The sequence below is a fragment of the Callionymus lyra genome, chromosome 1 (assembly GCF_982586985.1).
Source record: "Callionymus lyra chromosome 1, fCalLyr1.hap1.1, whole genome shotgun sequence".
NCBI classification, from domain to species: domain Eukaryota; kingdom Metazoa; phylum Chordata; class Actinopteri; order Syngnathiformes; family Callionymidae; genus Callionymus; species Callionymus lyra.
Window position 1 is genome coordinate 21,202,090 of NC_141818.1, and position 27,927 is coordinate 21,230,016.

General features: G+C 38.7%; 1 protein-coding gene across 1 annotated transcript; it reads left to right on the plus strand.

The window, feature by feature from the left end:
- Positions 1-137: 137 nt before the first annotated feature.
- On the plus strand, positions 138-27,823 carry gnb1l (guanine nucleotide binding protein (G protein), beta polypeptide 1-like). Its single transcript, XM_087806299.1, has 7 exons — positions 138-226; positions 7,211-7,363; positions 7,424-7,549; positions 7,613-7,775; positions 11,596-11,688; positions 17,873-18,088; positions 26,312-27,823. Exons 2-7 carry the CDS (start codon positions 7,254-7,256, stop codon positions 26,588-26,590), a joined length of 987 nt encoding a protein of 328 aa, XP_087662425.1. The 5' UTR covers positions 138-226; positions 7,211-7,253; the 3' UTR covers positions 26,591-27,823.
- The last annotated feature ends 104 nt before the right edge of the window (positions 27,824-27,927 follow it).

A 27,927-nucleotide genomic window follows, 5' to 3' on the forward strand; every position in this document is an offset into this window, starting at 1 on the left:
AATAATACCAAAAGAGAAAAACCCACATACGTTCACTCTCTCTCGCACAAGCATAGTTCTTCGGCTACTTTTTTTCTTTTCTTTTACACACAGGCACGGCCAGGGCAGCTCTTCCGCTGTAAACAAAGGTCCTTCGAGTCTGGCGCATGTTTCGTATCTGCTGCTGCTGCTTCTCTCCACGGTCTCTCTTCCTGTCTCTCTAACGCGCTCTCAGGAGAGATTCTGCGTGAGTGTGTTATTTCATAAAGACAGTTTGTGTTCTTCTGGATATTTTACACCTTCAAAAATATACGTCAAGAGCGTTTGTTTATTTGTCGTGAATAGTTAGCCTTTAGCTCTCCAACTGCTCCTTAAGTTTGATTATATGTATGGATTGAAAAACAACTTTTTAATTTAAGTTAAATGTTCTGTAAGGGTTTATATTTCCTGCCAAGCAATTCACTTAATTCACTATCGTCATCGCCAATTTTAGGAAATGAAACATAAATCATACTGCTACATACTCTATAGATTTCTTACTTTTGACTTGGACAAATAACAAAATAAATATTAAACTGAGTCTCATAACTTGACTTTTCACGTAACTTTTTTAATTACTTTATTTGTATCATGCTGAAATGTTTCTTGATATAAAAAAGGTATTCAAAAGCTACTGAAATGAACATGAGTAAAGAGGGACAACATCAATAACTATTACTAATATAATTTTAGCAAATTGATTTAAACTATTCCCTTTCATTTTAGTATTACATACTGCAACTACACTATATACAATATATAATATATACACATCTTCTTTTGAATATAACATGTAATAAATATATAATGTTTTGTGCGTTCTGTTAATGACAAGCAGAAGATTAACTGGTGAAGATGGATAAGTGAATTAAATTTAAATAACTTGATTTAAATCTTAATCCATAGTACACTTTACAAATTTAGTTAATGGTTTTATGTATTATTGGAGTTTGTACCATTTGAAAATCCTTGCTTTAATATGAAATGACTAATACAATAAGAAATGTGTTTATATTTGTTAAATATTGGAAGTATGCAGCTCCATACCATAAACTGTAGCACTGCCAGGACTAGCAGCAGTGGGTCAGTCACGTCTGTAATGACTGATGACATCTGAGTTGTTGACCCTCTTGTGTCGCTCCATCCTCTAATGTCCAGCTAAATGACCTCAAGGAGGAAATGGGTGATAATACAAACAGATAAGCTCCTTGGTACCAGTCGACCACCGCCGGGCCCTCCTAAATCAGAACCCTCCGAGTTGGTGCTCCATCAGTGCCTTCATGACACCCACAAGGCACGAGGGGCTTATCTTCAGCGGACCCTGCTAAGCATTCACGCTATTCACACAAACAATGGCGGCTCTTCCCGCTCATTGGATCTGTGATTGGCAGTGGGTGTTAGTGTGCTTGTGTCTGACTTGAGCCTCTATCTGTTGCTCGGCTGTTTATCTAGCATCAACACACAATAAAGGGCGTGTGTCTTCCTCACCACTTCCATGCGGGGTGTTTGTCTAACTGGATGGTTATAATGGACCTTGTTCTCCATTCACCACGTTGGCTTTCCTTCTCAAAAGGACCAGGAGTAGTTTAAGGAACAGAAACAGGACAGACTGCAGCCGGGCAGACGTTTGTTGAATTGCTCGTTTATCAATGTGTTGCACACTCAGTTGCTCCCTTTTAATCCATTTCATACTAGAACACTCAGTGTGTCCATTTAAACGTGTTAATACGTGTTATTGTGATATTTTTACATAAACATTAGTATTCAAAGTTTTGCATTTTGAATAAATGGTGAGACTAATTTAAAAATGGTTGTTAAATTTGGCCTGAATGACAAATTGGGTCATTCGAATAATATGATTCATATAAACAGCATTTGTTTTTGTTTTTTGTAACCTTTGTGTAATGATGTTTTATATTCTCATTAATCTTTTCAAAATTCTGGAAAAGAAATGCGGAGTAAATTGTGAAAAGTGCAGTGAAAGATAATAAATATTTGTAATAAGAGGAAGTTTTTTTGTAGAATGGATTTATTGAATAAGTACTTAGATAGATACCCCAGTCCTTTGAGGATTCAGGCTGTCAGGCTGCTTGTTTTGCCATCAATTTATGGAAAGGATAGATGGATAGGTGGAATACTCAGGTTAGCGCATCAACTATCTCTGGCACTGAACATTATTTTAGTTAGATAAGATAAATATATGATATTTCACCTAATAATGAATGACCAACTGGTTTTCTTTATCAGGGAAACACTTTTATTTGACAACATGAATAGAAAGAAATAGGGGTGGGGGGGAGCATATTTCACAGAAATAAACACAAGGCACTGGTAATGAAAATGTTGCCTTTAACTTAACTATGGCATTTTCCAGAATTTCAAATTAAGAAATGAATGTTATATCTGTAAGTAAGTGCCTTCAATCAATGTGTTTAGTAATCCACAGCTAAGTAATAAACATTAGATGTCATAGAGAATCCAAAGAACTTGATGATTTAAATCGCTGATAACTAAAAGTAATTGATTGTTGCAGTCCTCATACAATATGACTCAAAGGCAGAATAACAGTTATTCTCTATCAACCTGGTTATTAACATTCTCACATATATGAATATATTTGCAATATTGGATTGTTAATGAATTCATATTGTATTTAGTATAACTTTCTAATGCAGATTAAAATAATTTGATCTTCAGTGAAAGTGGCTGAAATCGGTTTCATAGGTGTTTTGTTTTTTTCTTCCTTGAATCGATCACTACTAAGACACTGGGGTAGTGCAACTGCTCTAAAGTTTGAAGTCCAACTCCAGGGTTGAAGCTTCTTTATTAGGTTACTTTCTTCTGAAAGTGGTCCAACATTTTAGACGAAATAAGATGGTTCAGAAAACCCCACAAAGCTGCCCATTCTTGAGACTATCTAGAATGTGCTTCTGAGTCGTGTGTAATCCACTTTCAACTTTTCATCACGCAGCTCAAATCTCATATTTGACGATGGCCGTATCAGCGGGGAATCTCTGGATCTCATGCCTTCATAATGGTCTCTGTGAAGCAGGATCATTATAAAGCTTCAATAATAAACCCCTGTGATCAGTTCACCTCTCCTGGCCTGCTTGTTTATGAATGGCAGAATTTGACAGGGGGGCAGCTCAGGTGGGGGGCTGCCGATCACATGATACCGGCACTAAAGGTCCACGGCTGGAATGTGGACATGAATCCCCACCCCTACTTTTGATGCCTCATATCGTAACCCTGCCCTCTCTGATATCAGCCTCGCTCTTACCGAGCACAGGAACGTTTGGATGGAGGGGGTACAGATAGTGCCTACGTTTGATCTGAAGGTCGCCAGCCCCTTGCCGGTGTTGAGAGATGCTTGGCGGATGAGGCTGGCTCTTATTTAATAACATGAAGGGGAAGCGGACCTTTCTCTCATAATTAGGCCTAATTACCTACTAGGTGTGGACAGACAGCCCAAGAAGAGACAAACTGCCTTTATCCACAGACTTAGAGTCAGATTACTCCGAGCTGTCTTATCTATTAAAGGGCCAGCAGTAGCTTCAGCCTTTGCATCTTCCCACTCACTTCTGTGTCCATCTTTTCTTTATTAATGAGTCAATCTGATGGTTCAGATCATCCCATGATGCCCAGGTTTAGATTACATTGGCAACCTGTGAGATGTTATATTTATCTGATGCTCGAGCTCTTGTTTGATTTATTAATATTGGAAACAAGTCACAATTATCAAGAAGGAAACACTTTGAGATGAAGCTTTGACTATCAACCGTTTCTTTTTCAAACGATCTTGACCCAGCAGATGTAAAATAATACATCATAATTTTATCGCATTCTGAGATTTTGACCAGTGAAGGAGGCTTCCTAATTTAATCTTCTCGGTCCACACTTGCATCTATGTTTAAGTGGACGGTTTAACTATTGCTAATAAAGCTAAAGAAAACTGCAAAAGAAAATGTCTCTTCGTTGACCTTGAGCAGGACGTGGTTGGAGATTCTTCACCAGATTGAATTCACAAAATCATCAGTGTGATACATTCCCCAACATATGATACTCAATAGGACAGATGCAAAGATATCGGTACAAGAAAAAAACTCATATCTTCAGTTGTTATTGAGTGAAACTAGATGAATGCAGTGATGGGTTTTTTTTAGTCGACTCAATTGTACTGGACTTGACTCTGAACTTCAAAAGAGTTCCATTTACCCAACTGGAACCTTTGGCACTTGTCCACATGATCTTCTGTATGCTTGGAAAACAAACCTTGCAAGATTCTTGGATGTCTTTTATTGAAATTATCTGGTTAAAGTCATAGAATAAATTGATTTGCTAAAGTGACTAAAGGAACTATTATATTTTTACTCCTAAATGATATTGTAGTCGGAGTGTCCTCCCGTCATAACCAAATGATCAACAATCAAAACTTAAGTTTTTACTTGAAGCTAATATTCTTAGTGCTGCTGAAAGGTGACGTGGAAAACAAAAATACAATTCAGTTGTCAGTTGGCTTCCTTGAGAAGCCTTGCATGCTCCAGTAGCCAACATTAGCCCCCGTCACCAGTCCGACCAGTACGACACCTTCCCATTCATTGTTTTGACGTAAAACATTGAGCCCTGACAAATGAGGGCTCCGATTGTTTTCTCTTGACTTGGTCGGCCAGAGACAATTAAAGAGCTCTTGGAAATAGATTTGAGTGACATCCTGCCACTGGCTTGTTTGTTTACAGTATCTGGGCCTGCTTTCCTGAGATGTTTGTATTTGGACCGGTGGCTAGCTCACTCCCAGGCACCACAACAGAGCCATTGTTGAGCGATGCTGGCTGGCTAAAAATGCTGACGTCTGGTGAAAATAAAGAGCCGGGTCCACAGGGGAAGTGGTGGCCGGGGAACACCACCATTGTACTCTTCAGTTTGACAGTCCCCAATCCTTCACAGCGACACTTCCATCACAGGTCTGCTCTGTTGTCTTTGCTTGACACCGAGCTATAATCGCCCGTGGAAACTTGTAAGCCCTCTCATCCTCAGACAGTGAAAACAGGCAGTTTTTGGGCTGATGCGTCCGTGACTCAGAGCTGCACTCAGGCCTGCTTCAATAAGTGAAGGCTAATCCACCTGTTATCAGAGTGAGCCTCGCATTGTCACACACTCCCCTAGACTGAGGGCTGTGGAGGAATGCAGTCTTACCCACCCAGTTACAGGAGGTGAGGCTTAACTCACGGACCCTCACAATAACATTGTTGACATTTGTGTCTTCCATTTTCTTCATACCAAACATAAGCAAGTTTGTGCTGTTGACAGGATTTGTTGATAAATATCTGATACTGACAATTGGGAGGCCGTCAGTCCACTAGTTGACTTTATCGTATATAACATCCATACTTTAGATTCATTGTTATTGGAAAGAGACGGATACCATGAGTGAACTTTGAACACTGATAAATTATTTAAATTATTAAATTAATTTATCCTAACTTGACAGACTTGGGCAAAGAGTTAAACGGGGGAAGCCCCTTTTTTCTTATTTGTTTCCTTTTTATGTGTCTTTTGTGAGTATCTATTTACTCTCAAGGTACAATATGTATATTAAATTATAATTTACAATGATTAAGTTTTGTTTTATAGCTATTTATGTATCATATTAAGGATCGATTTCTTTGTCTCTTCTTTCTTTTGGCTGAGGAAATGGTTTGCCTTTGATTCCTTTCAAAAACTTATTGACACACTAAAAGTAGGTAAGTAAGTCATTTTTATTTATATAGCGCTTTTCCAGACCAGGGTCACAAAGCGCTTAAACAATCAAAACAATACTCAATAAAGTATATACTTTAAATATTCGATCCTTAAACTATTGATACAATGATTTTGTAGAAACCTTAAATACATTTTAATATCATACATTTACTTAAGAGTTTATTAGATCCTGACTTCTAACATATAATAACCAAAGTGATGACGTTTGTATCTCATGGGAAGTTGAAACCATCTCTACACTGATGCTGTTGACAGATTTATTTAACCTTAAAAAGCCCAGCATTACATTATCATCAACACTTATCATATATTAATGAGACATTATACTGACTAGTGTTTTTGATAGATGAAAGAAGGATAACGTATTCTGTCCATTCAAACTCACTGTCTTCACCAGGCCCTGAGTCAAGTCTTGCTACCGCGCTTAATGAGGCAGCCGAGGTCAGGAGTCTAGGCCGCTGCGCTTCACCAGCTCACACGGACAATTTAACTACTAACTTTCTCAAATGAGCTGCTCCTGAATGCCTCGGGCTCCGGTTTCACTGTCTCCTTTCTGCTAGCACGACACAAGGTCTTCACCGATGAGTAGAAGCAAAGGTTGGAAAGTATTAGTGGCTCAGCATTTATACATTTACAGAGAAACTACAATTTTATTTCGTAGCAGAATGAAAGCTCACCGTGGAGTATTTGCACATCCTATGCTTTTGATAAAACAAATCATTACCGTAATAGCAGGTTAAATAAAGAAAGCTTATAAGCAAAAGATTGTCTTGAATTAATATTTGAGATTGAAAAGGCTAATGTTGTCAATAAAGTTATGAGAAATTGACAAAACGGACGATAAGATAACGGAGGAGTAGTCATAAAAGAACTTTGGGAGTGAAGTTTGAATACCGATAATGGTGCGGGAGTCTCGCACACATGAGGGAGTAATCAGGTCTGTACGTATAACCATGTTTTTCCAAGGACACAATGTTTTCTATACCAGTAGGAATACAATATTTTTGTTCCGTCTGTCATTGATTGAATATTAGTCATACCAGAGAGTCCGTTTCAGCTTTTTTGTCGGCATCACTGTGGTTGGTATCTGGTTTCCTCTGCGCCTGGCCCACCTCGGGATAAAAGAGGTTGCTCCTGCCTCTGGGACAACGACTGTTGATTCCCCAAAAAAAGCGAGAGAATCTTGGTGTTTACTGTAATTAAGCTGTCGGTTCTGATTTATGACGTTTTAGGTGAAAGAGGTGATGGAGCACAATAGCCACAGGCTTCGTCGCTATTTACTATGGAAACAGTTCAGATTGAACGCAACACTGAATGTGTCTGTTCAGGAGGATCTTTAAACTCTTGAGACATAAAACTAGTTGTAAGAATTTTATCTGGTTAACATAATCTTAAAAAATGTTTTTTTTTCTTTCGTTCTTGACCGTTTCAGTGAACATCATGGCCGCATATACGGGTGTGTGCACGATCCAGTGATGTCTCGTCCAGCTCCGTCCCCAATATACACCCTGCGGGGCTCAGGTGGACCCCTCAACACCCTCCACTTCAAGTGCCATGAAGATGACACCCCAATCCTGTTTTCTGGGTACGTGCATAGTGTCTTTGTTGAGAAAAACGATCTTCTGATCTTCTCACGCTCATGCAGATCAGGGAAGGGCGACATTCATGTGTGGAACCTTAAAACCAGGAGAGCAGAGAGCGTCATCGACGGTCATCATGGCAGCTCGGTTATTTGGCTCAACACGTCGCAGGGAGCCGGTTCCCTCATCAGGTCGGTCTTTAAGTTAATCCATTTGAGTTTGTACTGATATCTGGTTGTTGTGGGTGTCATCAGCCAGGGACGAGACATGCAGGTTCGTCTTTGGGATCTAAGCGAAGGCCGCAGTGAGCAGCTGGACTCTCTGTGGACTGGAAGTGTTGGATTCTGTCAGTGCTCGCTGCTACAGACCGGTCCTGGAAAATCCTTGCTTGCATTTGCAGGACAGCAGACTGAAGAGGTGAGAAGGTGAAGGAGTTTAGCGCTTTGTTTCAGGAAAAATAAATCAAGTTTTTTTAAACGTAGATTTGACATTGATGGCAATGATTATCATGACTTAACTTAAGCTTTAAAGTTAAGGAATATTTGTTGATAGAACGCACAACACAAATACAAAAATAAACCTCTGAAGTGTCAAATCAAGTCACACAGACACTCAGCCCAGTTCACTGGTAGGAAAACTGACTTAAAAACATAAGAATCAAGCTAAGAGGGAAATGTATTGTAAAGGATTGGAGATGTTGGGTATCCTCTAGTGCTCCCTGTGATCTGTTCAAAACGTAAAAGCCAACTTTGGTTTGTAGCAAATCAAATGTATTAGAAATTAGTGTGTGATTAAAACCAAAGGACAAAAGTCTGACTTGTAACTGCCAAAGAAGACAATCCAAGACTTTCATATGTGGGATGTCATACAGTATCATGTCATACTGTATGTATGAGCTTACACAGCTTCATTTCTTGACAGACATAATATAGAAGTAAGCAAAAAACAAATACTGAAACCTAAACCAAACATATTATTTATAAACTACCCACAGGTCAATCAGACATTTAAGTGTGAAGTTAAGAGCAGCATCTGTCAACCTGCAATCTAAACAACATCTTTGGCAAATGCTCTCTGGAACTTAACACTGGAACTACATGCCAACTGCTAAACGGTGGTTAATTTTGACTGCGTCCTGTTACATGACATCAGGGAGATGTCATGTCTGCAGTATTCTTGGGTCCCTAGCCAGTCCCTATTTACAGACGGAATGAACAAACTCACATCGAAAAGAAATAACACTATAAAGTTGATGGCTTGGACTGTTAAATTGGATTTATGGTCTTAAAATTGGTAACATTTTCATGCCATTTTAAGAATTTATAATTCCGTTGATCCCTATAGTAACTAAATTCAAATGTCAGACAGCAGATGGAAGTAGTGAAGAAAGAGATCGACAAGTCCTTCAATATATGTGTGGGTCCAGATGGCAAATTTGAATCAACTGTTCCATTTCCCAACAGAATTTGATCAAATCTGTCTTATAAATCTGTTCTTCTATTCTTATAGTGATCATCTCATTATTTTATTGCCACTGCAAAACAATGTGTGTTTACACTGGCAATAAAAGATTTTAATAAATTGATGAAGCTTCATGAAGCATTTTCATATTTCTTAGAGGTCTAGTAGAGGTTTTCAGAGGTTTTCAGAGGTTTTGTTAAAAGACTTTAAACAGTTGATCACTTAACCAACCACTTTAAAATTCTAAAAGGTTAAAAAGTTATCTTGTAATCCATTTTAGGGGGATCAAGACTGTAATAATTAATTGATTTGTCGTGGGTTGAACTGACACTCGGTGGCCTTTAGGTCGGTGTGCACTGTTGGTGTTTAAGCAGCGAAGCGAAGTAAAGGGAAGGGCAGCCAGCAATTCAACCATCTTTTATTGCCCGCAGATTCATGTTACATGCTCTGCTGTAGAGAAGGAACACTTGAAAGGAACACAAGGGTCATCCGATCCCGCCAAACGTGCCTCTGCTAACCCGGCTCCAGCAGCCCAGGCACCAGGGCGCCTGTGACTCCCTGCACCTCAATAATGCCTTTGTCTTAACAGACACACAAACGCACACAACCAAGTCTGAATCAGTGGGCGCTGGACATTTTTGTGGGCTCTCATCTTCTACAGACAGGACACTGGCAGATGCTTATCACATTTGCTGCTGCAGATTCTACTGGTGCACCAGCTTGTTAACCCCACTGTAGTGCCAGAAGTGCTATTAACGAGAATATGTGTCGAACTGAAAGAGGAGCGAGTCAAATGTTTCACATCTACTTTTGGCTGTGTGAGTTTTTGGAAGCATAGTGTGTACTGCCACTTGAACCAGCTGATTAAAGTGTTGGTTGATGTTTGGTGGAGTTCCATGAGCTGTTGTTTTTTTTTAAGATCGCTGTTGTGTTAATACATAAACAAAACACTACTAGCAGTTTAAGAATTAGTCTAGACTTGTTTTTTTCCCCCCTTACCTTTCTTTTATAATCGTCCTACTCAAAGTCTCGAGCTTTCTCCATCTACCTAACTCTATAGGAATTGTTTTTTTAATTTTTCTTTATATGAATAATAATTTTCATTCTTTCACTGAATCCATCACCATTTTCTCTTCTCAGTGTTTGATTTTTATAATGCAAGTGTCTCGTTTTAAAGGCTTAGTCGGGCTGAATTAATTTGTATACCTCCATCTCTGTATTCTCCAAAACTTGGTGAAGAACAAGCAACTGATGAACAAGTGAGAGCAGCTTTGGGCCACATGCTTGCCTGACGTTTCAGGACCCGCAGAGACTTCCATCAGAAAATTAATGAAATCAATGTATATATAGTTGTGATTTTTTATTACTTTAAAATGTTTTCCTGACCTCCAATCATGCTTAAGGTGATTCATTAACCATATTAAGTGGATATTTTGGTGACTTGGTTTGGTTTACTATGCTTAAACTTTCTTTTCTGGTGATAATGTCTGGTCTCAAAAGAGGTTTGGTTATCTCTGGCAGCCAACTGAATCACTGTATAGCTCCTTTTTAGCAGCTTAAGGCGGTCAGAAATGGTCCAGGATTCAAATTAAACAGATTAAAAACAACCTTATTGTTTGATTATGCTGTACGATTAACTAATCTATGAACCTGAACTTCATTATTACCCTACAATTGAAGTTAATGCTAGTATTAATATATAACAAGCTGTAAGGGCTGTCATTTTGTCATGTATTCTATACTCAGCATATAAAGTCTATCTCTCTTGCACAAGGTTAAAAAAAAAGAACTCACAAATTCAAAATGCATATTTTACAGGGTTGAAAGAGGAGGTATCGAACTTTGAAAATGATCATTGTATCCAGATAATTTAATTATTAATACTTTTTGGAGTTTAATCTGACAACCCTACTAGCCATGCGTCATTTCACCAATGTTTCATGTAACAATCTATATTCTCACTGGTTCAGTCTTGGCTGTACAAGAACCAACATATTATCACGGTGCACCAGATGTTTTGAATGTGTTATTATATTATTACTCATCATGTTTTAAGATGTAAAGCCAAACTCAAAATTTAATACACTTTTAAAAGTCAACATTTGAAAAAAATAACCACATCTCTTTCAAGTTAAATTCCCTTTCGGCAGTTTGTTGCCTGTAATATTAATTAACACGGTGGTATTTTTTTTTTTTTTTACATTTCTGGCTAGTGTGGTACCGCACAAGAGCAGCACCTGAGGTGCTGTGGAGTCCTTAAAAGCCCTCTTTGTCACGTACGCAGAGGTAAACACATCCAGGGCAGATGTGGACGAGCGCGAAAGTACAGATCGCTTCTTTAAAGAGCTGTTTAGTGTGGGGCCTAATGAGAATGAATCTGAGGACCATCAGCACCGAGGAAGTCATCGGTGTTGGCCACACTTTGGCTTCATTAGCGAGTGCTTTTTATCAGAATCAGCGCCAGTTTATGTGGGAAAACGCTGTTCACGTCACCCCGGTGGGATTTATTATAGACTGGGTGGAGGCCACTCTCACCTGATGGATAGAACTGTAGCGCTCGTTCTAGGGGGACCAAAAACACACCGACAACCTCAGATTAAGATAAGGTGTTACAGGAGAGTCATTGATGAAAATATTTTAATAATTTATCAATGTTGTGATTAAAAAAAACACTTTGAATCACTTCTTATTCCCACTAAACCAGGTGCCCAACTAATTATTTTGTTAAGTGTGAAGGGTCATCCGACTAAACTCAACTTTTATTGTCCTTGTGTAGATCCAGATCGTTGAGCTGCCCAGTAAAATCCAAGTCTCCTCTCTGGTACCGGACACCAAGGTTGGAATGGTCATGTGCATTAAACTGTGGCAGGTAAGACTTTGATACACTAAATAAGTAAAAAATGTATATTCCATGGAAAAAAAGGATTGTTGCTTTGCCTCAAATCAAAAAATAAGACTATGCATAGTTGACGATACAAGAAAAAAAAAATTGGAGGGCAAAAAATGTATATATCAGTGTGCATTAGAAAATGTGTTGCATTTTATGCTTTAATAGAAAAGTTTATGCCAAAAGTCTGTATAATTTTAAAATCTATTTTGTCATAAAACATTAAACAAATGATTCCCTAACATTATTAAATATATCCTATAATCCCTTCAGACCTTCATCGTGTCCCTCTCCCCCATTTTCCCCTTTTTTTTTCTCTTGTTTGCTGCGTCATATATTTGCTCATTTTGCTGTACATTTCTGTACATTCTGTACTTGTTTTACTTGGCCTTGCAAAGTCGTGGTAAGGTAAACAAATCTGCCGGTTCAGGCACGATTAGTAACCCAACATTTAATTTCAGGCATTTTTTTTACTACAACTGTTTGTTCTCAGTTGGCAAATCATCCCAGAACTATAATTAGAACGTCAGCGAATGCCGGATTTAACTCCTGCATATTAGCCCGCAGCTGTACATCCAAGCTGATCCCAGCGAAATGCTGTCGAAAGTTTTCCATCCCACTATTGTAATGAATGCCTGTAATTATTTTAAGGTAAATTGTTAACCTTTGGGATCAGGGTCTTCAGGGGAGGGTGTTTTTTGTGAGTTCCTAAAAGACTGGATGGCTTTAATAAACCAGATGCAAACACACGTTATTTATCTTCCTTTGTTCAGCACAAAGCTTGGAAGGACTTTAATAATTCAAGCACTGAAGCCCCAAAGGTGACATTCTGTTTGCCATGTGATTAGATGTAGACGAGTCGCAGAGGCTCCGAGCACATTCTGCCATTTGTATCTGCGCTCATTTCATTTGTTCCCCTTTGATTTTAGTGTCACACCCACCTTTCATCGTCTGATTTATGGACTCGGCACAGCGTTGAGTGCCAGGAAACATAATGATCAATTATGTCGGTATAAATTGTAGAATATCAATGTAATACAGTGCAGGCAGCTGTCTCAACTTCAAAGCTAAAAAGTACCAGAAGATTCTAAATCATTTCAGGATTGTGCTCTGCAGTGATAAAGCTCATCTTGTGGAAATTGTGTATCTGGGTCTGTGGAGTTCTAAAAAGGTTAATCACACTCTTGATACAACACATTAAAAATGGTTTATCTTTTTTTTGCTTTTGATACTTCCAGAGCAGTCACTCATAACAACTGTTTTACTCGATAATGTGATCAAACTTCTAGCTGTTGAACCGATGAAGCATGTGAATCATGTAATATTGATGTGTAACATCTGTTCACAAGTCCTTTACAATTCGTTTTGTCACCCCAAGTCAGTTCACGCAATAATTTTTTATGTCAACTTCAGTATAATAAGTGCAACTATGGATAAACGCAGAAAATATTTTATTCATGCTTTCATTATTTTTCATAACAATTAAATGGAAAACTTTTTCTTTGTACTGTGGGAAATGGAAGTAATCCATATTAATCACAGGATTAGGCAATTTCCAGAATGCTGAACTGACTTAATGGGCAGGCCTTATGACAAAGAAAGAAGCCCATTGGTTAATTTTGTAACCAGTAGAAGGCTAGTCCAATCAAAGGTGGACTTACACAAACGGTGCTTCTGGAATCGTCTAGTGTCAATACAATTCTGAATGTAGTTATATTAACAGAATACCAAATTATAAAAGAAAATTGTGATGGAGTGAACTGATGACGTTTGCTTCCTCATCGCTCTTTTTCGGTGCGACATGTTGATTCTGCAGCATTACGACAGTTCATGAGACTTGATCTATAATGGTAGCAATGTAAAGAATAAGCTATTCTAAAGATCGGGCTTTACAATCTAATGTAATGTTCATTGCAAAGATGGCCAGTGAAACTGAAAGCAGCTGACTGATGTCAAATGAGTCATTTATTTGCATTTTAGCCCTTAAATATTATTGGAATATCAACCAGAATCTATTTCGAAAGGGGAGTTAAGGCCCACTTATGTTTGGGTCCGCAGTTACCATTGCAAAGAGGAAATGCCCATCGGAAGAGCTCCAGACAAAGACAGGATTTACCCTCTAATGATCAGTTGCTAATATGTTTGCGTTATGGTTAGATTCTGAGTTTTCCTTCAGTTGACTCCATCGGTTTTTACTTGGTTGATGCTTATGAATAAGAGGCAGTTCAAAGCATGTTTGGGAATACAAATTAGCGAGTTATTTAAACCCATCAGTCTCTGGTTTGAGGGTTTCCTTATGAGGAGGTGAAGAAGATTTCACCATTGACTTGTATGGCTTCTGGACACTTGTCCTCTGAGTGTCAGTCCTGTTCAGAACTAGCAAAGGAGAAAAACTTTGACTTGAAACTGTAGAACAGCCCTGAGTTGAATTAACTTTCACGTGGCTGAGGTGAGAACATTTTCTGATATTATGTTTTAGGGTTGCCAAGTAAAACCTGGTAACGATATGGAGACTCTGGAATGGGAAGTTTGATTCTTGTTTTGGAAATGGGAACTGGTACAGAGAAGCCAATAAACTGCTGGGTGTCCATTTTGGTTTCTAAGAGTCCCCATTCTTGTGATTATCAAACTTCATGTTGCTGGAGGAGATCAAGTGATATTCTTGTTTTTTGTTTTTTCTTCTCTGGACATCCAAATGAACCTCCATCATGTAGAAAGAATTGCTCAGCTGGAATCAGTAGAAAATGTTAAACGACATGTCAAGTTTAATCCAGCCTCTCTTCAACCTCTCACCCTGCGCTCGTCCAATGTCAGCCAAAACTTCTGTGGCGCTTTCCTCAATAGTTTTGTCTGTTTGGTTTGAGCGTGAGTTCGGCAAACATGAGGAAGAATGCTCGTCGACATGTGGCTCTGCACAGTTCCAAGGCTCAGCCAGAGGAGCAGCGGTGATGTACGACGTGCGAGGACTTTAACAAGAACAGAGGCTGGCGGGAAAGAGGAAATGTTCCTATACAGATATCCATCACCCTCAGCTCATCACCTAGCTGCCTCGTGGCAGTGACATCATGGCGGACCAGGACACAAACCAGAGGAAACGATTGGTTCCTCATGTTGCCGCAGTGACTCCCTGGAAGTAGCGCTGACCACATCAGGGAACGAGACATGATGGAGTTTGAGTTGTTGGTGAAATGTGACCGTGATACAGAGGATGGAAAGAGGAAGAACACAAGCTAGGGTTCTTGTACTTTAGAACAGAACAATCTTTTTCCCCAGTTCAATGTCAGTGTTATTTTCAAGAACTTGCCTTTTAGATAAAAACATTAAAAAGTAGAATTTCACCAAGATACAAACAAATACATGACGAATACAATCATAATAACGCTGATCAGCAGACATTCTAGGCGGGTAGAGTTTTTTATAACGGGGTTATCGTGTTACGACACTTGTGAAGGTAATACTCTATGTAGCTTTCTTTTAGTAAATGCCTTATGTTGGTAAAAAAAAGAAGAATTTAATGACAAAGAATATTGACATGAATTACAGAGAATATGTAAAAATCACAAGATATCAAATGAAACCATGAGTTTTACCTGTAATCTAGCATAAAAATTACTTTAATCTTCAGTCTACTTTTATGCATTCTGTAGTCTGTGTTTTCTTTTCTTTGCACCTTTTTTTCTGCTGTTCTTTAAAAATGATGGGTGGCTGATTTACACGTGTCATTTTGTGCAGTTTGTGATCATACTTTCCAAGAAGGATAATCATCCTTATTGAATATGCTACATTTCATGCTACAATATAAGACATTAAGATTAGATGGACTACACACAGCTACTATTCAATATATAAAGGTATTGCTTATATTCATTGTTAACATCTTCAGTAATCTTTAATTTCCAAATTAACATTGAGGTTGTATTGTATAATAATTGAGTTTAATTCAGAATCTCTCTTCATTTAGCTGCTTGTGGTGAAAGTTTCCCAGATAAAAGTTATTTTATCTATCTTGTTATTTAGGACCACTGCATATGCATCCTGTAACTTGTAGCATATTAAATGAGGATGATAATAGCTGAGCCTGAAATTGAGTACTAAGTGTTTTCCAGTCGGCTGTCCTAAGAGATTATGAATCATTTAGACAGACATCATCAGTGGACTAATCCGATCAGTTCTATCATCCACTGAGGAGAAAGTACTAGAAAAAAAGATTGAAATTGCGTCTTTCATTCTGATATAATAGGCATAATACCTCCAGACACAAATTCTGATCCCAGCAACTTCAAACTGTAGTGCCTGTCCCACCAGCCGCCATCCATCTTTTCCTCCTGCTCCTCCACGCTGACGCATCTCCTCCCAGAACTCCACTCCGGCGGAGAGCTCTCTTGCTACAGAGCCTTCCTAGGATATAATGAATTAGGTGTCTAACCAGGGTTCCCTGACCTCTGACCTGTGACATCATCCATCATGAAGACCCTACACTTAAGTGAAACGGTGGGCCCCAAGCCGAGAAAACGCTTAGCCTGGACCTGGGCGGCAAGCAGGGGCCACTGATTTTCACTTGTTTTTATTTGTTTTCATAATCCCTTAGTGTTCGTGCTGGCTGATGTGTTTGGAGGGAATACATGACTCTGTCTATAATTTGTTTCAAGCCAGACGAAGAGAAATGAGCGGTGTTAAGTGAGAAGAGGACTTGAAGATGGATGGAAAAGTGGCAATGTTGGGCCCCTCGCACATATGGAAGACATTTCTCTCTTCAGCCGTGCAGTCGCTGTGACTTCAGAGAAGTTATTCTCATGAAAAATATGATTGTTAAAAAGACAGAGTGAATCACTTAGAGCTGGATCACGCCTTCATGTAATCAGTGGAATGCTAAGAAAGCTTCTTTCTCTTGATATCCTTGTCCACCTTCTTTTGCTGCCTGTGAAGATGTATGAAGTCCTTTTTATCAGTTCACCTGCATGTCTTCTTTCGTCCCAAGTGATTTATAAGCTCAGTGTTTTGCTTCTCACACTCATCTGATCCTGCAGAGGAAGCCAGCACGCTGAGGTTATCAACCACTTCTGACCTTTAGTCATTCATCATTTATTGAAAATTCAATAGTGACACATTATCATCTTAATAAGAAGGTATAGGTAAATAGTAAAAACCTAAGGCTTAGAAGTATATAATGTATGTGTATTTATTATACTTCCTTATAAGAGATTTTACCCTGTTCATTTTTTTTAATTAATTTTCAAAACATAATAAGATGAATTGTTTTATAATATAATATTCTATATTTATTAGTTTTATTTTTAGCTGTTGCTGCTTGATTGATTATTAAAATAAAATGCATGTGAAAACCTTTATCATTTTTCCAAAAATGATAAACAAAATGGAATCTATTTTTCTTTGTACTTATTATATTATGTTTATGTGTTCATGACTTTAAAATATAAATATTTGGACTTATTTATGTACCAATATTGACATTTTCTTTAGTAAAATGTTTGCCTTATTTTTGTTGTTGCTAATCTAGCTGATGGTACGTTGAAATGCTGAACCTTATTATTACTATTTAAGTTGTGGAATCAACAATTCTTAGTTGTGACATCACGGTATTCTCCAAAAATGTTTTCATCCCCAAAACTCATGTCATGACTGTGATCAACTTGACTTCTATTAACTAGCAGATTTTGTTTGTGGTGCACACTAGATGCTTCATCTGAATAAACGGTTTACAAAAAGTAAAATATTTAAGGTTAAGTTGTGTAATTCTGAAAAACTGAAGCTAGGGAATTTATTTAAGTATAGTTTTTCTAGCGATCGGAAGCTGTTCTTGGGGATTTTTGTGATAAATTCATAATTTTCTATAAAGTGATCGGAATCACTTATTAATAGCTTCAAAACAACCCTGTGTCTGAGGCAGAACTTCTTCTAAGTCCACACGCTGACAACAGGGCCAGCAGCTCAGTCGTACAGATGAGGAGTAAAGTGATCTGTGGTGTAATGGAGTGCTGGAAAGTGTGAGCAGCAGGCTGATGAATGGAGCCCACAGCGAACTTCAAGTGTCAGCAGAAGCTTCCAGGATGATAACCTCTGCTCCTCTCAGCTTCCAGTGGGTTCTCTGGGTCTGTCTGTGCGGCGGTCTTACTGTCCTCTCTTATCTCTCCCCCTCCACTTCCAGCCAGACCGAGGTCGTGCACCTCTCCTGCTGGCCGGCTACGAGGACGGATCTGTGTTGCTGTGGGACATAACCCAGAAGACCACGCTCAGTCAAATCAAAGCCCACCCTGAGCCAGTTATGTGCCTGACCTTTGACCTCGCTCGTCTGAGAGGCATATCAGGATGTTCGGAGAAGAGCCTTTCTCCGTGGGTTCTGGACGAACAGAGTAACCTGCAGGTCAGTAAGATTCTGAACGCTTGAATAATTAATTTAGTAAAAAACCACAGAACCACACAGTTGTTATTCCACAATAATCTACCATTTATTTGTCCATCGACTGATCGTCTGCACTACAATCACTATCCCCAGCTTACCCTTCTTAAATAAAAACAGTTTTTAAAAACTCATCATGTAGACGGAGGCGAGCGAAGGTTTCTCTTTCTGCAGCAGCTATTGAACACATCAGGGGCCGGAGAGGAAGAGGCTCAGCAGGGCTTCAGGCTATAAATCAGCTGATGGTTACACAGTGTTGGCAGGGCCAGAGGCTAAGAGTTGTCACTTGAGACAACTACCACCCACCCTGGTGTGTACTCTCCCATCATGCACCGATCGTCACACTATATACATCATGAACACCAGTTCAATTAGTTTGTCCAGTTAAGAAATCTTGGATGTTATCGGCTACTTTAAGGTGAAGGTTCAGATGAATAACTTACATTTTAATAAAATGAAATTATGGTAATACATTCATAATGTGTTGTCAACATAAACATGACTATGTTATTCAAGCTTTTTTTGCTTGTTTACAGATTATTTTTCAAATATAGAATTAAGTTGCAATAATAAATTATAGTAACAACAAAAGTTAGTGTTGCTTTTTCTTTTTTTAAATATCATTATTTGGCTAAATATATTCTTACACATTTGTATATGTTTCTTATCTGTATGCAAACATGTTCACTGCATTATTTAATATTTCTATTAAAGATTTCATCTATTTTCTGAGACCTGAGAAATTCTTACTGAATAATTTTTCTCATCAAACTAAATATTTAGATGTATATAGTTCTAATGAAAAACAAAAAAAAAGAAAGCATGTTGTTTTTCATGCACATGATTTAAAATAAAATGTAAAAAATGGGATTTGGGAATTAAATAATTAATTAAAAAACATGAAAAGATTATAAATGAATCATAAGCCCTTTGCGGTAATTGTAATGATTAGTGTTATTTATTGTTATCATTATTGTTATAAAATGATTCTCATTTGAACATGAACATGTTAGAGTCATCGCCATTATACTATATATATATATATATATATATATATATATATATATATGAATAGTTCACTATTCATTCACTATTTTTGCTCTGGCTTCTGGAAAGAGGCTGTGGAGCATCATGAACACAACCAGACTAAGAACATGTTCTGTCCCTCAGCCATCAGAATGTTTTGTGTGTAAAACTGAGTAGAAGAAAATGGACAGGATTTTGGCTTTTGTTAAAATTTTAGCGCCTTCAAAGTTTTCATAGCAACTAACAAGATCTAAAGCTGCTCCGGGCAATGTGTGGAGTTATTGTAAATTCAAGAATCCACTTAAATTAAGCTCTTTGCTTTTGGAAATTAACTCTTTAATTCATATTATTGCTCAGTCATGTGAACAACACACAGATTCCTTTGAGAAATGTTATTTGAACATGAAATCAATTAAATGTACCACGTTCATTTAATAAGTTGACAATTGCCATGTAGATTTGCTCACGTTTGTACTAGTATTTTTCAATTGTATTGTTACTTCCAGAAATCAAGTGGTAGTAATAGTATTTTTAGTGCTGATTTTTTTTCCCGCTTTTATGGGCATCTGTAACTAATTTCGCTCCATTCCTCGTGAATAAATTGACCATTAAAGCTCATTCTATCCTTAAATCGATTAATTCTTTTCACGAATTATGAATCTCTAAAGTGTTGTAACAAAGATAAGTCGTAACAGTGAGGATTCAGAATCCTTTGTCTGTGTGTCGTCGCTCAATCACAGAGCTAATAATTCATTTTCCATCACAGCCAAGGCTTCAGAGACTTAGCGCCTCATTGGCAGACATGTTTTCTCTTCGTTTCATGAGCTGGAAGACAATTTGCAGCCAAACCCCAAGACTCGGGCTGCGAGCTTCACTCCAGCTCTATTATTCTTTCCAGAGACTTTAACAAATGAATGCTTGAATTAGAAGCATTTGCGTCCCCTCGTTCTTGTCTCGCCCCAAAATCCTCTCTGCACAAACACTGCTAAAGACTCGATACGATATTCACGAAGCAGGATCAGTCGGGTTTATTATTCTCGAGCAACAAAATATTGATTCAGCACATAATCCAGGATGAAGATGAGAGGAAAAAAGCACAAGAAGAGGAAAAGGATCCAACTGGGGCTTTTAAATTATCCCAAAGTGCAGCTCAGTGTGACGTCCAGACAGCGATCCTCAGTTCTTCCCACAAAAGTATTTTTGTGCGGCAGTGGTAGCGGGGGGAACTCGCCGGGTGGCGCGGCCGGACCGTGGGTCCTGATGGACGACCCGTGAGAGGTAATAAAAATATCAAAACCTCGGAGGCCCCCTAAGCAAACAAAAAACACATCTGCAGTGGAGGGAACAGTAGTTCACAGTGGGAGGCTGCAATAAAGGCTGAGGAGGCTGTAAGTGCCACAGTATAACGCTCCACACAGATTACCCCGACGGACCTGCTGGACACACGACGCTTGCGGTGAAAAGAAGGGGAAACTGAACGTGACACAACACAGTGCAGTTATGATTAACTGCTGCCGGGCGGTGTGTCGGTGAAGTTATCAAGGCCAGATAACGCCTGATAGCCTGAAGGATGGAGGTTAATTTATCACACATGGCTTCCACGGCGCTTTATCTGCTCCCGGACTGCCAGTCTTTTCATTGGCACTGTTGCATCATCTTCTCCTCTTCTTTTTTCATTATATATTGTTTAAGTTTCTCGTTATCAGTCAAGACTGTATTCCAAACAAAAGACTTGATATCATTATGTCCTTGTGCTGGAACAGAACACATGGTCTTTGTCAGAGAATCCATCCGTCTAATAGGTGGGAGAGAACACACACTCGTTTACATTGGAGCGCTTCAGGTTGAAGACATTTGTTTTAATAGGAATTTGGCACCAAACCTGTCAGCAGTTATTTGCCGCTAATTACTTGGCAATATTTTGTCATCCTTTTTGTTGAAGTCTGCAATTATTATTATTATTTTTTGGTCCGAATAGGTTTCCTGCTTTAAAAGTGCAATATTGACCTTAAGCAAAGCTAAGAAAGTGTCTCGTTGATTCTATCTTTCTCTCTGTTTTTCCCCTGATATAAGATCACTTCCTGATTCAAACTTGTTTTGGCTTGAAATATTGGTCCAGTCCAAGATGAAGTTCTGCAAGAGAAGTACAACGATCAACAAGTTGGATGACACATTTGAAAAAATTCAAGAAAAACTGTAATGAAAACGATTTAACTGGGAATCGGGCAAAGTTTGCGTGTGTTTTAATTACCAATATTTAAATGTGTTTGATGATCTGAAACAGATAGTGTGGAAAACATGCAAAAAAAATGAGAGATCAGAAAGAGCATTTTTTTTTACACAATTTTACGATACGGTTACTTTTTTCACACGCTTTAAACCCTACATCTTTAAAAAAAAAAGTGCAGCTAGTTTTCCGCATTACCGGCCTCCAGGAGGCGCTCTATCGGGAAGAGCAAGAGTGAGACTGTAGAGATAATGTGCTGAGTAAGATGTTAGTTTAATTGCGTTTTAAACAGTCAATTTGTGTCAGATTTACACACCCTCATGGTGGAAAACACAGAGAGAAACGTATATAATGTAGGTTTCAATTTAAAGATGACATACATTTGGAGACTGCCGTGTAAAGAACTGATTCAATGCAAGTTTTCAGAGGTGAGGCAGAAGACTTTAACTTGCAAATGATGGTTCTCATGGACTATTGGTTTGACTGTTTTTTTCATCTAGCCGTGTAACTGTGGTATTACACAGTTACTGGCACTGTTCATAGGAAAAACATGGTTAAAATCGGAAGTTACTTTTCTGCTTAAATGTAGTTGGTGTGGCTCATGTGTAGGTGTCTGGATATTACAGTAAATATTTTTAGATTTGTGCCTTTTAATCTGTTCCGCTCAAGCTAACGGTTAAAGGGTGTTGCTCTTCCATTAAGCTCGAATGGACACATTTCTAGGCGGCCACTCTTACGTTATTGACAGGTGGTGTCGTAACTTCCTCTCAGGGAACAAAAATAAGGTTTAAATCACACATGGCTGACAGCGGCTGATGACAGTGATTTGCAGGTGGATCCCCTGGACCTTATTTTGGGTGAATGCAAAAGTATTTTCGACACATCTGTCACTTTTTACAACTGAGGAGGTCATTAAACTTGACCTCTGCTTGTCAAGAAGTCAGTATTTTACTTAAAATATGTATACCACAGCGCTCTGTCATATACATAAATTCTAAGTCTTCCTATTCAGGACCCTCCCAGTTTTTCGCCTGGGACCATCGATTGTTTGACACATCCATCTCCTGTCAGCCGGGGCCGACCTCTGACAGGCGAGGTGACAAAAGGCTGTAATCTCCCCTCTCTCAAGTGTGATTCAGCGTCAGGGTGTGGCAGAAATACCTGCACAAATACCTCCCAGCTGCTCTGCTTTAGTGAGTGAGCGATGATGGGAAGTTTCAGTAAATCAGTGCGAACGCCAAGATTTGGTGCCGCGACCGAAGCGAAGACAAGGAAGAGAAGTGGAGCAACGCTCGAATGGAATCTGCGTAAAAATTGTTTCTTTTTGGAAACCTCCTCTACCTGTGAGGTTTTTTTACTCCCCCCAGACGATCTTTGAAAAACAAAACAACATTTTTTTTATCAGCTAGCTGATGTGCAGTCGTGGCGTGATGTCCTCTGACAGTTGAGAAAGCTGGTGTTTGGACAGCCCGTCGGATGTCGGCGAGCGCCAACACTGGCCGGGAAAGAGTGCTTCGACAATACGGATAAATAATGATGAGGCCCACAGGAGCATTCTGAGATATTTGGGAAGCAAAAGCAAGACAAATAACTGAAGATTCAGGGTTACACTTAATAAATTTAATTACTCGCCATACTCTGGTAAACGGAATTGCAACAGGAAAGAATCTATTCGTAGTCTGACAGAAATTTAGCAGAAAAAAAAACTGGCTGCTTGAGAGTGAGCGATATGGCAGCTGTAGTGCAGGAACACTGAAGACATCTAAACCAAGAAACAGATGTTTACTTTGCACTTATCACTACATTTGGGATGTATGTGTTTGTCTTATAAGATATATATTTTTGTTAAGGACTCTACAGTAGGAAGTCCCAATGCTTATAGTTTATTCCATTATTGATGAAATGTCTCGCATGTGAGATGAGTGAAGAAATTTGATACGTTACCTTATGCTGGATAGTTTTATGATTCTATTGCAAATATCCAAAACCGATGGCTAATAATGGAACCATCGTGCTAGATGTGGAAAGACAGCACCTCACTGTCATGTTGTGGAATCACTCAAGTCCTTTAGCCCCAGACTCACACCTGAAGATATGTTTGCAACATGGAAAATACAACTAAATCAATGTAAATCCATCAGAGGAGTCGTACAAAAGTGGGGACCTAGTTTTCTGCAAGCTCTGCCTCACTAAAGTAGGATTGCCTGCTATCTTAAACAAGTCCGATTATTTTATTACACAGGAAAACTGTGAAAAGTGAAGTGAAATTCGCTTCACTTACTTGACAATATTATTGTCCAGAGCCTCACATATTGTTTGACACTGAACATTACTGGTGCAATGCGTGTGGACCGTCGCACATTTGGATTGGAACATTTCATAATGTCATCTTCAAACAAATAATCTGATGTTTTATTTAGAAGCTCGCTGACACAATAAATATTTGTTGCAATCCTACTCTATGGGCAAAATTTATGACAGAGAAATCTATGGGTAATTTTCTTACTAGTTGAGGTTCTTGTCCTGTCACAGCTGGAACTTCAAATTCATCGCTTCTGTAATAATAAATAATGTGTAAATGTACCAATGGAAAAACTTCACATGAATAATATGATACGATGCAAGGCAGATTCTGCAGATTGCGCTTTTGGTGAGAGTTATTGATATTTGCAGGTTTAACAATAACCAGATCTAATAAAACTCGTACATACAGTATTGAATAATTTGTCCTAAAATGATAGTAATACGTGTGGTATTGTTTTTAATCTGTGTTGGAAAATAAATTCAACGTTAATTAACAGTACATCCATACATAGTGATGCAGATGATTGTAATCCTCTTCCACAACAAACTTCTTCACAGACGACAGTCGTACCTACTTCCACTGTTTCTAGATTTCTTGAACGTATTCTACTCTCTTTTCAGACCACTCCTATTCTGGAAAGCTTTTTTCAATGTAACACTATAATACTGTAAGACTATAATTAAAATTAAAGCTCCCCGGAATTATAAAACAAACATATATTTCAGTTCAGCTGCACTTTGGCTCCCCCCCGACTTTCTCTGGCCGTGCTTTAGAACGTCAGAACCATTATCCCCGCCAGCGTCCCTGATGACGGAGCGTTACTTCATCATTAGCCGTTTACTGCTCACGATTGACCCCTTAATGAAACAAATGCCTTTTTCCTGACACAAAGTATGGAAGCAAAACAAACAAAAACAGACACTTAAACCCATCATTATCAGGCCGCTAATTCGGAGCAGATGGAAAGGCATACCAACTTCTTGAGGTAATGACAAAGACCCAAACAATCCGCCCCCCCCACCCCCTTGTCAGCGTAGCTTGTTTGGTTTGTCACTGTAGACACAGCAAATAAAGGTTTACTTGACAACAATTGGAAAGTGTTCAAGTTAAATGATCTGATATTCTGTTTTGATCAATGACATTCTTCTCGCAAGATGCATTCCATGATATTCACTCGGGCCGTCAGTACCTGGCTTATGTCTTCCACATGCAGCTTGTGGATACTCTCAGTCTGGAACAGGAGCAACAAGATAAATTCTACAATGTCTCTTCCTATCCAGAGCCATTAGTCTCCCCAGACACGGCTTATGAAGTCCATTTTTATGCTGCCCAATATAATTTAATCTCCTACATCCAGATGTTGGATTCTGTGATCCAGTTGAGATTCTTAAGAAAGTATTTTTACTCCAAAGATATGGCCCTCGGAGCAGGCGCTTTAGATCATAATCGTAGCTCCCATTCGTTATAATATGTCAGAAGGTTGCCCCTTTAGAAAGATGGATCTTGTCCTTGGGACATTATAGATCACTGCGAGAGGCGGCTGTGGATAATCTTTAGCAGGCAGAGGATACAAGAGGATTCATCGGGTCTCTTCTCCTGCTGACCAGACCTTTCAGTACGAATGCAATTTATCTGAAGCGCTCAAGGCAAAGACAACTTAGCAAACATGGATTTCACTCTCTTGCTTGCAGACACTGACAAAGGTGACCCACTGTGCTTCCAGAATAGGCCTCCTTAACTCCAAACCAAATATTAGGACGGAGAGAGACTCACTCTCGGCCCTCGTGCCGTTATGTTTTATGGCCGATGATTGAGTCTCCGGAGGATTCGCTGGGATCCACCAGTCATCTGAACCGTACTCTCGGACCTCTGTCATCAGATCAGCTGATAATCACTCCTACGTTGTGTTTAGGTTGGCCTCGCTTTCGTAGACGGCAGTGATTAATAGACTCGCTGACCTCATTTGTATGTCTGATGTGTTTTTTTCTCCTTTTTTATGAGGGATAATTGTCTCTATAATATTCCAGCAACGATTTTTTCAATAAAATGTGGAAAAGAAACAGAGATGACGTTGAATGAAGGGAGATGTATAGATGGATGATTAGCAAAACATTTAAATTAAATTTAAACATGGTCCAAAATTAAAATTCAAATGAAATTGGGATTTTTTTTTTCCATTTACACGTATCACACATTTTCTCTTTTGTATTAAGACCTAATTTGTAAAGCGAATTCCAGATTAAATCAATCTAGTGGTCTTTATTTATACATTTGCCTTTCAACACAAAGAGCAGAACTGAAGAAAAGCTCCTTTTAAATTGGAGTGTATGTGTGACTGACTTTTGAGCTATTTTGAGATTCTTAACAATCGGAAAACTGAAAAAATCTTGACTAGAAAAAAACAAACCTTTTGTTTTCTTAACACAAACTTCACAAATGGTTTTATAGTGTGTGTGTTTTAATAACAGCCTCACTAAAATAATCTACTACACCAAATCAATGATCAACTCATCAATCGCATCATCTTCATCTGTCACCTACATGTTACCAGATAAGAAAACAGACGCCCATTCGACCACAAAACGACTTCCAATCATCCACCTTAACACCTTCGCCTATGGTTTTACAGATGCAGGATCAGGTCCCGCTCGTGAACCCTGGGGTCTCCCAACTCGCCATCCGAGATGACGGGAAACTCTTGGCGTCAGCAGGTTGGGATCACCGCGTGCGAATCTTCGGCTGGAAGAAGCTGCGACCACTGGCGGTTCTTCAATACCACAGCGATATGGTTCTGAGCGTGGCCTTCTCCGACCACACTGACTCCAGGAAAAGGCTTTTGGCTGCCGGATCCAAAGACCAGCGCATCAGTCTGTGGTCCATCTACAGCGAGGGAAGTGACTCTGGATGAGCAAAGAGCTGTAGGAGATGAGTCTATTTGCTGACTGAGGACCTGTCGGTTAAGGTCTTCTGGAACGGAAACTCTTGACATTTAATGCATTTAACAAAGTGCACTTTTGCTTTCCCAGACATCCCGGTACCAGCCATTGTCCATTTGGAGATTTGGATTAATACTGTTTTTGGGTCTTCCTGAAGAAATTACTGAAAGTCTGTATAAGTACTTTCCAACATGTTTTTTTCTATACCTCAATGCACACAACCAAAGATGTTTTGTAGGATTCATCTAGAATGCTGTTGTAAAATGTTATTATTAGCATTTGAGTTAAGTGCACCACAAATGAACAATCTTCCACAAAATATTATAAGTTGTGTTATCCTCAATGTTATGATATAGAAACGAAAATGTTTTCCTCTTTTTTCTTGTGTACAACATTACTTTGTTACTAAATCAACACCTTCGAAATCCAACAGCTTCTCAAATCCAGACAACTACTCATGTGAAATTGACTAAACCTGTAGCTGTATTTCTCCTCTGAAACTTGTTTTTCGGCATTTTTAAGATTCTTAAATGAAGGTTAACAAGATTATTACAGTAAAATCTTCGAAACTACGATATTATTTTAATTTTTAAAGAGAAAGGATCTTCATCAAAGTAGGTATTAGCAGGAGTTGGCAATTTGGCCAAATGCAGTATCTTACCTTGTTTTTTCATTAGAAAAGTCAATACAAATCTTGAGATTTTTCACCTGATCTTATTTATTGGTTTTATCTTCATAGTTTTTTTGGCATTTAAAATATTGTTTCTCTTGAATACCATCAAATCCACATCCTGTATTATCCTGGAAATGTTGCTAAAGTGTGTTTATTTTTCAAGTTATGTGTAATTTATTTAGATTTAATTTAATGTCTCAATTTGTCACACAGCTGGTCATTTAGACATGATGGTGGGTTCCAAAGACGTATCATTTGAGAAACTCCTTGTCTATTAGATTGGAACACTTGAGCCACTCTGTAAAAAATGGTCTCTTTCCTGGCATAGATCTTCACGATGTTTGATTAGCTGAAAGGATCCTGTGACAACTTGGGCTCGATGCGTATAATTTTTCATGATGTGATTAGTCATTGAGGAGAAATCTTTTTAATATTTGAACAATGTTTTCTCCATCGTTACACATTATGACATGGATACGGATTGATTTCCCAGATTTTAATGTTTAGCTGAATAAACAGAACCTGATTTCCACTTGTCATTCTGGTTTCTAATCACTCAAGCATTGAGAGCAGCGTGTTGACTTATCTGACGGGTGATCTGCTCCAGTGGACTTGAATCTGAGGAACAGGACTCAC